This window comes from Tamandua tetradactyla, chromosome 8, assembly GCF_023851605.1.
Source record: "Tamandua tetradactyla isolate mTamTet1 chromosome 8, mTamTet1.pri, whole genome shotgun sequence".
Classification (NCBI taxonomy): Eukaryota; Metazoa; Chordata; class Mammalia; order Pilosa; family Myrmecophagidae; genus Tamandua; species Tamandua tetradactyla.
In genome coordinates, this window is record NC_135334.1 from 79,856,598 (window position 1) to 79,869,093 (window position 12,496).

Sequence of the window (12,496 nt, forward strand, 5' to 3'; positions counted from 1 at the left end):
TCTGGTCTTGTTTCCCACTACATGTACGTATTATAAACTGTATAAACTACAGTTTATAATCTGGATTTAGGAATCATCCATGCAGAAATGAGATTTGTCCCTTGATCCTTCCCTCCCTTGCTTCCCACAGCCTTGTTTGAGCTCGAGAGCCTCAAAAGAAGAGTTGCTAACTTCTCAATTCAAATAAAGAAGATTGTTCTACAACCAGGGACCCCTGCCCAACACAGATTCAAATGAAGAGGCACTATAGCTTTATTGTAAAGAAACTGGGAAGATAGAGCCAGACTCACTTCAGGAGGCCCCTTAATGATTGCAACCCAGAAGGGTGGTCACTTTCTGGGGCTGGGGGACAGTCTTGGCAGCATTGAGTTTATCCACATCACTGTAGCAGTACAAATTGGGGCCATGGATGAGGTACAGGCCGGAACCACTGGCGGAACATGAGCTGGGGCCAAGGGACTTTCCCACACACAGGGCTCCATCAACCTCGTCATGGGGCCAAGGTAACGCTGTCCATGTAGCTTGAGCTCCTAACTTCAGGTCAAGCCACCACAGCCGCCGTCCTGGGAAGAATACATCAAACATAACATGCTTCCATGTCATAGAGATCCTAACCTGACCCGTCTCATAGCCTGGCAAGGAAATGTACCATGGAGAGTCAGCAGAACAAGCTATCCTTTAAAATCCAAAAGCCCCCTCACCTGACATCACATGGAGCCGAGAAGACCCAGGACAGATAAAGGCTGCATCCACAGACTCAAGGCTAAACCCATGGGGGCTCCCAAGTTCCTTCTCTAGCCTCTTTGGATAACCACTTACTAGGGTGTAACCTCCTTTTGTCAGGAAGATATACACCTGGGTGCCCTGGAGGACAAAGGACATTAATCAGTATAGATGGATATCCTTACACCAACCTCCACCTCAGGCCTCTCCCCAAACATTCACCTGGATCAGATAGAGTTTGTCCTCCCAGGAAAAGGCAGCATCCACTGTGGAAGGCCCTTGGGGCCACTGATGAGCAATGGGCCATCTGTGCCACCCATCTTGGCTGGTGTCCAGACGCCAGTAGTGGGACCCTGTGGGGTACCAGGGGTAGCTCCAGTGCTGGTGTTAAAAGCCCGGTAATGAAGAAGATAGTGACAGAGCAGCCAATGAGTCTCATAAGGGAGGACAGTATGTACATCGGGGCCAAGAGGGAGAAGGTGAGATTGGAGGGAGAAGTAAAGCAGGACTTGGGAAGCAATGTTGGGCATTGTGACCCAGTTGGAGCTGGAGTTAAGGCAAGCACGGAAGAAAGTGAACAAGTTGCCAGGTAAAACCAACACTCAGAGTCTGAGGAGGTTCTCTATGCTTCCCAGGTGTCTGTGTACGGAAGAGTGGTCATAGATAATGAGATATCATGGCAAGAAATTAAAGGGGGAAGTACCATGCAAGTTTCCACTGATTGTTCTCACTCTGGCAGTGTTCTCTAACCCTGTGAGGTGACAGGAGAGTGAGGGAGTAGCCAGGCCAGCGTCCCATTTATCTTCTCTCCTCACAACAATTTATTAAAGGAATTGTTTAGTCTCTTTCTTCCTCAACTCACTCCAATTACACTTCTGTTTCTCTCCTCCATTGAAACTGTTCTTGTCAAGGTCACAGTATTCTCCATCTTGCCAAATCCAAATGTTCTCAACTGCGGACTAAGACTCATCATTACCTGCCTGACTAACCCCAGAATCTGTAGTATCATTAGATGGCTTTATCTATGATGTCACAGATCAGGGGAGGGGTGTTTCCATTTCCCACTCAGAGGAGAAATCCCCTGGGGCTAGTGAAACCACCTCCTAAAGGGTCTAGGATACTTCTTGGCAGGTTTTCAATAATGAGAATACCTTGTTCCCAGGCAATTCAGTATTCAGAGGACTGGACATAGGAACCAAGTACCTGGGAAAGGATGGAGCTCCAGAGGATAACTTCTGGGCAAGCTAGAGGTCCTGGGAGGACATGGAGCAAGGAGGATATGAGGAGGTATAAGGACCTGTGAGGCACAGAGAGGGCTCGGAAATGGGCATAGATGGTGCTGAGAGATAAACAATGAAGTTGGAGACTGGATGATAAGAGACAGGTCAAGAAATATGCAGCAGAGGAGATAAGAGGCATGAAAGGGCATGCCAAGGATGGGGAAGAGATGGGGCAAGGTAGGGACATAGTGATGAAGTTGGGTGAAATAGGTCAGGGATGGAAGACAGTGGAAGAGATGGGGGTATGGCAGGCAGAGATGGGGGAACTGGAGGGCATCTCTTACCACTGAAGGCATAGGTGGCACCATGGTTGTCAGATACCAGTGCAGACAAGACTAGATCTGGTCTACAGCGCACAGATACATCCCCATGACCATGGTGTGTAGCATTTCCATGGTGAGTCCTATTCCAGTATCCAGGGGCATGACCTTGGGATAGAAATAAATGAGAGGAACTCAGAGGAAGGTCAGAGATTAGAGTGAGGTCTAAGACAGAGAGATGGCTGGGGTTAGTGGGTAAGTGGGCTTCCATATGAGGGCAACAGGGAAAAGTCAAGATAGAAACCGAGGATAAGGGTTAAGTATTATAACACAGGGCCAGGTATTATAACACAGAGTTAAAATAGGAGCTGGAGCACATGGGATTCACAAAGTCAGGGGAGGTGGGTGAATTCTACTGGGTCCCAGGGGCTGATGCTTTCTCACCTCTGCCAGGGCAGGACATGAAGTAGTCTCGGATATCAAGAGGGTACCTGGGAGGCACCTCTCCTGTGACAGGGTTGAAACGTAAGAAGAGGTTACGCTGGAAGCAGTAGTGGCGGCCAAGCCATCTCAGGGCAGAGGTGCAGTTCCCAACAGCAGGCCAGGAACGCTCCTTCGCGGTTCTTGTAGCCAAATCCCAGAACCACTTGCGGTTACCTTGGTCCAATCAATCAACAAGCACATAGTGAGACCAGGTTCATCCTTGTACCTGCCCCAGACCCAGGAAGGGTCAGATAAGGTCCTGATCACAGAAAGCTCACAGTCCGGCAGGGTGAAAGCTGAGGGACTGGGAATACAATGAAATGCAGCAGCAAAAGGGCACATGATCAGCTCAGCAAGGGCAGGGCAGAGAGTCAGGGAAAACTTCCCAGAGAAGGTGATATTTAATCTGAGATCTAAAGCAGAAGTCACAAGGCAGACAAGAGAGGCAGATGGAACTCCAGAGAGGAAAGAGCCTGAAGCCTGAGGCAAATTTTGCATACAGGGAAACAGCATTGTTTCTGGAGCTTAGTATCCAGGGTAAAGGTGTAAGGTGAGGTGAGGTTGAGCCCATAAACTTTGTCAAGGAAGGTCAGGTTAAGGAGCATACATTTGTCCTATGGTGAAATGAGTGACTTTTAGCATAATTACACCCAATGACTCCCATCACCCTCTCCTCCCCCTGCTTGAACTCTAGACCATAACCAGTTTATCCTAAGGAAGTCCCCAGCTGCATCACTATCACTGCCACTAGCACAATTGACCACACTAACACCATGAGCACCAATCCCCCAGCACCCCAGCATCTTGGACTCCAGCCTTCACTAACCTTGGAAGAAAAGGATGCCCTCATCGTGGCACTCTCCACGGTGACATTCCACAGCAGCATCCACTGGGGAAGGGATTCCAGGAAATTCTTCTTGGAGCAACTTTGGATGTCCTTTCTCCTTCTCAGGAGAGTATACCCAGACTTTGTCCCCCTGCATACAAAAGCACTCTCATTTAAGCTGTGCATCCCCCAATATTGCCACTTTGCACTCACACAACATCTTTGGGTTTGTTACACTTACGCAATGTCCTCCTGCAGCCCCACACACTCTCAGTCCATCTGTGGATAACAATATGCTGTCCCCTTGCACAAATACACACTTTGGATTTGATGATGCAAACCCAGATGCTATTACCATAACATACACATGTCGGGCTATGCAAAATCAGATACTCCTATGATACATATATTTGCAAAACCATCCATCTTTGCAAGCATATCCATACATAGTCATCCTTCAGTCATCCATCCATTCATCCATTCATTTGTTTATTTATTTTCTCATTCAAGAAAAATTGCTGTCTCTTACTATGTCAGGTACTATGTTAGGCACTGGGGATAAAGGGATAAAGACCATGCCTTTGCCTTCAAGGAGTTCACTGTACAAAAGCAGAAAGGGTCCATAGATCCTAGCTGTGCAGTTACTATGACTGATTGAAAGCATGAGGTATTTTGGGTATATAAGGGGAATGCCCAAGTCTGCCTAGAGAAGTCCTGGCAGACTTCTCCCAGAGGTCCCTCCCAGAGGAGGAAACATTTTTGTCAAGAGTTGGAAAATGAATAGGAATTTTCCAGGCAGACAAGTGAGGAAGGGTGTTACCAGCAGAGGGAGCAGCACATACAGAGTGCAGTCAAGGAGGCACAGTGTGCTCAGAGGACTCTTGTAGTCTCAGGTGGCTAGCACATGGTGAATGTGGTAGGGGAGGAGGGAAGCCTGGAAGGATAATCAAGGGCCAGATCTGACTTGCCAGGACCAGGCACATAGTGGTGTCATTTACTATAATAGGGAACATAGAAGAAAGAGTTAGTTTATGGAACCATGACAAGTTCAGTTTGGGGGATACTGAATTTGAAGTACCTGTGTTAGAGATGTCTGTAGGAAATTGACTAGAGACATCTGGAGCTCAGAAGGGAAATTCAGATCTGGGGTCAACAGAGGAGGGAATCCTCAGAGCCATGGCTGTTTGGGATCACTCAGGGAGGGTGCTTAGAGGGGCTATGACAGATCCCTGAGGGATATCTGGGCACTGGCTGAGGATAAGAAGCCTGAGAAGAACTGGAAAAGAGGCAGGAGGGAAAACAAAGCTCATAGTCTGGACTGCCTCTACCACATAGCACCTTTGGATAAGTTAGGAGAAGGCACTTTTCCTTCTAGCAGACACGGGCCCGACCAGGGCACATGATTCAGTGAGCAGAGTGGGCTGGATTTCATCCTCCACTCGCCCCTTGACCAGATGCCAGTGTGTTGAGAAAAACCTGTCCAGCCAGATGAGTAGGACCTGAATGCAGAGTCATGGAAGCCAGGGAAACAAAATGACAAGAAGGAAAATATGGCGAACAGTGTAAGTGTAGCAGAGAGGTCAAAAACTTAGATGAGGACTCAAGAACAGCTGCTGAGTGTGTGGTGCCTGTGTCCCCCCGTGCACGCTCTTTTTGCCTGAGCATTTTGGGGAAAGGAAAGCACAGAGGGAGGAAAGCTGGTACCTACTGGTATGGGCTCTGTGCCGGGGCCATTTACAGGAGGGGGTCTGGTATAGATTCCAATCCTTCCTGGCCCAACCCTGACCTTGGCCCAGTAGTACCTTGATCAGGAAGACGGTATCGTGACCTTGGCGGAAGGCAGCATCCACAGGGCCGGTGAAGTTCTTCCACTTCTCTGAGATTAACTCCCGGGCCCATGCGTGACCCTTCCACATGAACTCCCCTGAAAAACCCACACTATTCAGTGACCCAAAACAAACCTTTGGCCTAATGAAGACAGTTACAGAGAAGCTGTGAGTGATACTGTCAGATAAGTCCTAAGACGTCCCCAGAGATGGAAATCGCCTCTGTGAAGGAGAACAGGTCTGAGACCCCATACGCCCCAACCCCAGCTCCTCCTACCTTTAAAATACAGCATGGTCCCACTGTCATCCAAGGTGGCAGCATCAACGCCCCAGCCATCTGAGCAGCGTTCTGGGGTGAGGGATAGGGAAATGACAAAGTAAAAGACTGCTCCAATGATAAAATGCAGAAACAAAAACAGACTGACAGACTCAGGGGGCTCTGGGGGTCTTACCGATCACGTCTGGGTCCACCTTGGTCTCATTTCCACCTTTAGCCCTAGAGAAAAAGCAAATCACTGTCTGGGTCCATTGAGACCAATCCTTCTTCCTTAGCTCCTCATCCCAAACTTTCCCCAGGGCTGAAAACTGGCCCTAGCCCACCCTTACCCACCCTTGACCAGACCCCAGTCTTCCGGCCCTTGTTCCATCTTTACTCACGGAGGAAGAGGGTGGGCAATGGCCAGTGACCAGCACAGGCCCAGCAATCCCAGGACAAGTGGTGCTCCCAGTACCCTAACCATTCTGAGCTAGAGAGGCCACAGGACAGCTCTAAGCACCCAGTTTGAACTCCCTATATAAATGGCAGCAGCACCACCCCCTACCTCCCACTCTACTGGGAATGTACTATCTCCAGGACAAAGCAAATATTGGCTGATTTCATCATTACAAATAAGATCAGAGTCTGGACAGAAATCTGAGTGCAGGACTCCCTCTTCCTGGCAGGGGCTCCCACCCCCTTTTAATGACTTCTGAGCAGTGGCTACAATGTTGATGTCTCTCTGCAATTCCCATCACTTTGGCAATGGGTGCCCACTTGGGTGCCCCAAAGGACAGGGAAGGGGGTAGATTGCACATCATCTTTCTATGGTTTGATTTATCTCTTCAATGGGGGAGGAGAGAAGAGGAGGAAACTAATATTTTTTGTGTCCTAAGTGTCAAAAAAGAAAAAAAAAAAGCTCTCTTCTAGGACAATTACAGCTATAGACACTGATATTTATATGCACTTAGTAACCACATACACAGATAACATACTTAGATGTACTCTGAAAACAGCTTTTTCCAAGTTTCATTGAGATCCTTTCAGGGGCATCCCAATTCTCTTCAGCTTTGCCCTTGGACTAGTGATTTTTTAGTCACTATTATCCCACCATTGCCAAATGGCCAAGCCCCACCTCTACCCTCATCCCCACTGGCATAGTGTTTTGCAAAAATGTCCCCAGGGTGGGACTGTCTGACAGTAATGGGGCAGGAAGAGGAGGTGTCTCTCTTTCAGAGAGCACTACTAGTAATTAGTCTTTCTTGGTAGTTTCCACCTTAGGGGAAAAGTGCTGTATTTACCCATCACAGAATAAATAGAACTGTAACTGGGGTTTCAAAATATTTACAGCTGATTCCTGCTTAAATGCTATCTTCCCAATGAAGCCTTTCTTGACCCCTTATCTAACCATTTCAGACTCTTGCTTATTTCCTTGATGTCACTTACTAAAACTTGAAATTATTCCTTTTCCTGGCTTGTTTGCTTGTTTTGTTTATTTTTTAACATATTTTTTTCTTTATTAGAGAAGTTCTGGATTTACAGAATAATGCATAGAATACAGGATTCCCATACACCACTCTAACACCAAAAGTTTGCATTGGTGTGGAACATTTGTTACAATTGTTAGTGCATCTCTATAATCATACTATTAACTAAAGTCCATGGTTTAACTTAGGGTTCACAGTTTGTGTAGTATAATTCTATGGATTTTTAAAAACACTTTATTCTGTTATCTTATATACAATCTAGCATTTCCCCTTTTAGTCATGTTCATATATGTATTTCAGTGCTGTTAGCTGTATTTACGTTGTTGTGCTGCCATCACCACCATCCATTACCAAAACATTCCCATCATTCCACCTATGGACTTTGTACATGTTAAGCCTTGACTTTCCATTCCCTATTCCCCCCCGCATCCTCTGGAAACCTATACTCTAGAGTCTAACTCTTTGAGTTGCATATTCTGATTGTTTCAAATCAGTGAGATCATAACAATATTTGTCCTTTTGTATCTGGTTTATTTTCTTTTGCATCTGTTATTTACCATTATATTTCTGCCACCTAAAATAATGCCTGCTCAATAAATATTTGTTGAATGAACCAAAAAAAATGGATTTCAAGTACTGATTAATGTTGCTAGTGTTTCAGTCACATTTCTGACACCACCACCCCCTTTGGAGTGAGGAAAATATTACAAATTGGGGCATGCTATGAGGGGGATCCATCATGATTGAGGCATCCTAAGCCCGCTGTCCCTAGCCCTCCTTCTATGGTTCTGTTTTTCTTTTTTATCCTAGACCCATGCCCCTCTCCTCCCCAAGTCCTGAGATCTCACCTGCTATTGCCCTGGTACATCCTGGACCACTGCTGACACCTACCCCATATCCATTTGTGATTTGACTACAGTAAGAAGACAGCTATGAGCAGAGTAAGCAATGGGCCAAGCTGAGTTTCCAGGACCCCTGCTCTGCAGCTCAGCCCGAAAGCACCCTGGCTCCTCTGAGATAGCTCTGAGCCTCTGAAACCCCCATATAACCTTGGCAGAGGTCTAAGATTCCTTTACTACCCTACAAAGGTTTATCTCAACAAGAAAACAAGATTTCTGGGACCTCTGTCATGTCACCATGTCACCTGGCATCATGTCATCTCTTGACTTCCAAATGAAAACGTGCCTTGTTAATATTCCCTCCTCAAAGCTGGGTTCTCTGAGCCTTTGGCAGCATGGGCAATACCACAGCCCCCACAGCAGGTATCTGGCACCCACCCTCTCCCCATTGCAGGGCATCTCTGGCTGGACCTGCTCCATGCCAGCTATTGGGCATTGTGCTCCCAGACAACCCACCCACCCCATTTTCTTTTCCCTCTCAGTCTCTGAAACCTTCTATAACATTATCCCCAGTTAGAGTGGCAGTCTTCCTGGGATTCTTCCTTCTAAGCTCCTGGTGACCTTCCACAGCAATCCTCTCAATGTGTCTCTAGCTGCCAGAACTGGGTCTACATGTCCTTTGGATTTCACTGAGGCATCACTGGCACCTGAGCCTCCCTGGGGAGATGGGAGGTTTCACATCAAGTCACAAACACTCCCCAGAATACCCAGAGTGCGGGTCCTCAACAGTCCTGTGAGTCTAGGAAAGCAGCCTCCACTGTGGTCTAAGGGTGCTCTTTGGAGGAAATAGCGCATATTCTGGGTGATGATTTTTCATCTTGGCCTCATCTTTCTTTCACAGCTCTGATCCCCTTATGGCATCCCAAGATCTAGCTTTCCTAGAATAGTACTTGAAACCCACTCCCCCACCCCCACCCTTTCACTGTTATTTCCTAATTCACTTGTCCACCCAGGGTAGCTTAGAAATCATTATCAGAGCCACGCTTCCCGCCAGGAATTAGACTGGCAGGGCCTTCTGGATCAAAACAGCCCAGAACTTGCTCAAAGTTCTGAGCAAGAGCTAAGAGACAGAGAACTGTGTCCATTTGGGAATCCAAGCAGCAGGTACTTTTGGCTATCCTGGTTGCTGACCACAAGGCACGAGGAAAATCTTCTCAGGGCACCCCAGAATGGAGCAGCTTTGCTTCTTTTCCTCTCAATTTAGGAGGTCACTTCTTGTCTCAAATCCTTCCCAACTTCTAGCCAGGGCTGAAGGGAGAGTGCATGTCCATATTAGGGCCTGAGGGAGCCCTAGAGGCTGCAGGGATGAGTAAGTTCTCACTCTTCAACTGGAGGCCAGACTCCAGGGGTGCTTTCTCCCTGGAATGCCTCACTGTGGATTTCCTCCCTCACACTGTCAGCTGGGGGGTGGGGGCTGTAGTGGCACATCCCCTTCGATGATCCTTCCTCTCCATCAACCCCTGTTGGCCAGAATGTGTTTGAGGACTTCAATAGCTTCTTTGATTTCCTGGGGAATTCAAGCCCAGAGAAATTCAGCGATCTCTTTTTGTCATGTTATCTCTCATTTCTCCATCCTCACCAGCAGTTTTCTGGCTTTCCCCTGATGGGGAGTCTGAATGTGAGTCTGAATGCGAATCAACATCGTCTACATGGACAGAGCTTCCTCCTGCTTTGCCAGGGACCGGATTTAGGTTGGACACTGACCCACTATCCATTGGAATGGCTCTTCCTAGCCTTCTATGTGCTGATCTGAGCTCTCTGACCTCAGCCATTTCTCCTGGGCCCCACTGAAGAGGCTGTCTGAACCGTGACTTTGTGCTTCAGGGAGGAGAGACCAGATTCCCCCTCTCTCTGAGCTTAGAAGGTTTAGGAATAAAGTTGCAGACCGCTAAAAAGAGCATCACTGTTTTCAATTGATCTCTCCACATGCACATTTTCATTTGCTCTGTCTATAATAGGGCTTCCTGCATAGCCCATTCTTGCTTCTCTATGAATAAACAATTATAATAATAATTAGCTGATATCTAGTCGCACATTCATCAGGCACTATATGCTAAGCACTTGGCATGGATTAGTTCATTAAATCCATATATATATTATATATACGCGATAGGTACTATCATTAGTCCCATTTTACAAATGAGGAAACTGACATTAGGTATCTTATCCAAAGTCATATTGTTAGCAAGTGGTAGAGTCACAGTTTAACCCCTGGCTATGATCCTAGCCCTAGCAAGGGGTAGGCTGGTAAATGTTTAACAGCTGGCTCTCCAGAGGTAAAAAAGCCCTGATTTATAGCATTTGCTAATTTCTGTGGTGGAAATACCCCTGCCCTGGTGAACTGCAATCCACCAACAAGATGTCATCAAACATGGAGTTGGGAAATGATGTGCAGTAGCACACTATTATATGGCATTTCAACTTACACAATAGATGTAATAATCTCAAGAATACAGATAACAGCAAAATGTAGTAAAATAATTCGGAAGCGATGAGTTTTAAGTATTTATTATCTTTGTTTTAAAGATAGTATTTAATTTTTTTGTTTTCTTTTTATTAAAAATATTTTCAAACCTATAGAAAAGTTGCAAGAATAGTACAGTGAACACCCATATACCCTTCACCTAGAGTCACCGGTTGCTAATATTTTGCAATATTTATTTTCTGTGTGTACATGTATATTATATACAATCTTTTTGTATTAAAAAATAAGGAAAGAGAGTCTATATTATTCATTAATATATCACTGAACAGTCCCTGACATGCAGAAATTTCTTAGTAAATATTTCTTGAATGAGGGAGGGAGTGAATGGAATAAATGAATGAATAAATATGAAATTATTTGCAATCTTGTATCAACCCTCTATTTTCTAATTAGGTGGTTATCTAACTCAGGAGTCTCCAACTTAGGTGAAAAAAATTCAACTTAGAAATAAGTTCTGAAGCAAAAATGCATCTAATTTTTAAGTGTATATAATTTAATTTTTAATAATGTCTGGGTTCAATAACCAACTCTCAAAATTCCTGCAAATTTGACTTTCAGCCCTTGGAGCCAGTATAAATCAGCTTCAGCACACTACTGTCCATCCTACAGCCTTCATGAAGAGGACAAGGATTTCATCTGCTTATTCACTGCTGTCTTCAGCACTTAGAACAGTGTCGGGGATATGGTATGTGATTAATAAATATTAAGTATTGTTCCACTTTCAAATTACACCTAAATTCTGCTCACTTCTTTCCATCTCTTTCCCTCCCTAGAAGTGCAAACACCACTTCTTGGCTGAACCACTGAAATAGCTTCCCTGCTGCTCCACCCCTCAATAATACATTCTTTGCACAAACCACAGTAATCTTCAACAATGTAAATCGGATTGTCTTGTGCTCCTGCTTAAAACTTTTTCTTTCTTGAAGATAAAATCAGTTTTAATTTGACTAACCAGAGACCACCACTATTAATACTTCATTTGGTGTTCCATCCTTTTTCTATTCTTAGAACATTCTTTAAAATAAAGATATGATTTTATAGAACTTTTTTTTAAACCTCACAGCTTATCTCAGACATCAGCATTTTTAAAGGGTGCACATAATCCCATCATATGTCTTAATTAAATACTTACCTTAACCCTTCCATACTGATGGACAGGTAGTTGTTGATGTTTTCAAGTATAAATGAAGCTATGATGAACATGACTGCTTTGTGCATTTACCCAGCTGTTTTCTTAGAATACAGTCCTAGAATGGAATTGCTGGGTCAAAGACTAAAGATAATAGTAAGATATTCATAGTCTTCAAGAGAGAGTGGTTTAGATATGGTGAATTGCCTGCTTTTTATTCTTGCTTTTCTTCCTATCCCACACAATCAATGCCCAACTCTCAGTTTCTCCCACCACGCGTCCCTTTCTTCCCTACTGCTTAAATTTTTCAGTGATTTACTGTTATACTCCAAATCAAATCCTAACTCTTTACCTGAATTATAATGTAATTCAGACCTAACTTTCCAAACTTTTTTCTTTTCTCTCTCTTCTCACCCTTCCTCTGCTTCAGCTACCCTTGCTTCCTTTCAGATCCTCAAACACGCCAAGATCTTGGCCACTCTGGACCTTTTTATCTGCTCTTCCTTGTCTGAAACTCTCTTCCTCTTCTTCTTATTTTCTAATGAAAAAATTAGAATGGCCATAGCCCAAACACCCCTAAAGAGAGGGTTGGAAAGGTCAAGGGTGATAGGGGAGTTATACAGAGAAGATAGAATAAACAAATGAATATGAATGCTGAATCATTAAATTGATATCTCTTTTAGTCTCCAGTATCTTAGAGCAACTAGAAGTAAAAACCTAAAACTGTGGACTTGTAACCCATGTCAACCTCTGAAATATGCTCTACAACTAATTGTTGTGCTGTGCTTTGACACTTATTGCTCTTTTGTGTACATGCTATTTTTCACAAAAGAAAGAAAGAA

At 44.9% G+C, this 12,496-nt stretch overlaps 1 protein-coding gene across 1 annotated transcript; it reads right to left on the minus strand.

Moving 5' to 3' along the window:
- Positions 1 to 234: 234 nt before the first annotated feature.
- On the minus strand, positions 235 to 6,188 carry HPX (hemopexin). Its single transcript, XM_077113799.1, has 10 exons — positions 6,056 to 6,188; positions 5,851 to 5,894; positions 5,676 to 5,747; positions 5,375 to 5,496; positions 3,573 to 3,723; positions 2,708 to 2,920; positions 2,288 to 2,431; positions 946 to 1,076; positions 702 to 864; positions 235 to 563 (listed from the first exon to the last, which is right to left on the minus strand). Exons 1-10 carry the CDS (start codon positions 6,136 to 6,138, stop codon positions 304 to 306), a joined length of 1,383 nt encoding a protein of 460 aa, XP_076969914.1. The 5' UTR covers positions 6,139 to 6,188; the 3' UTR covers positions 235 to 303.
- Positions 6,189 to 12,496: the final 6,308 nt, after the last annotated feature.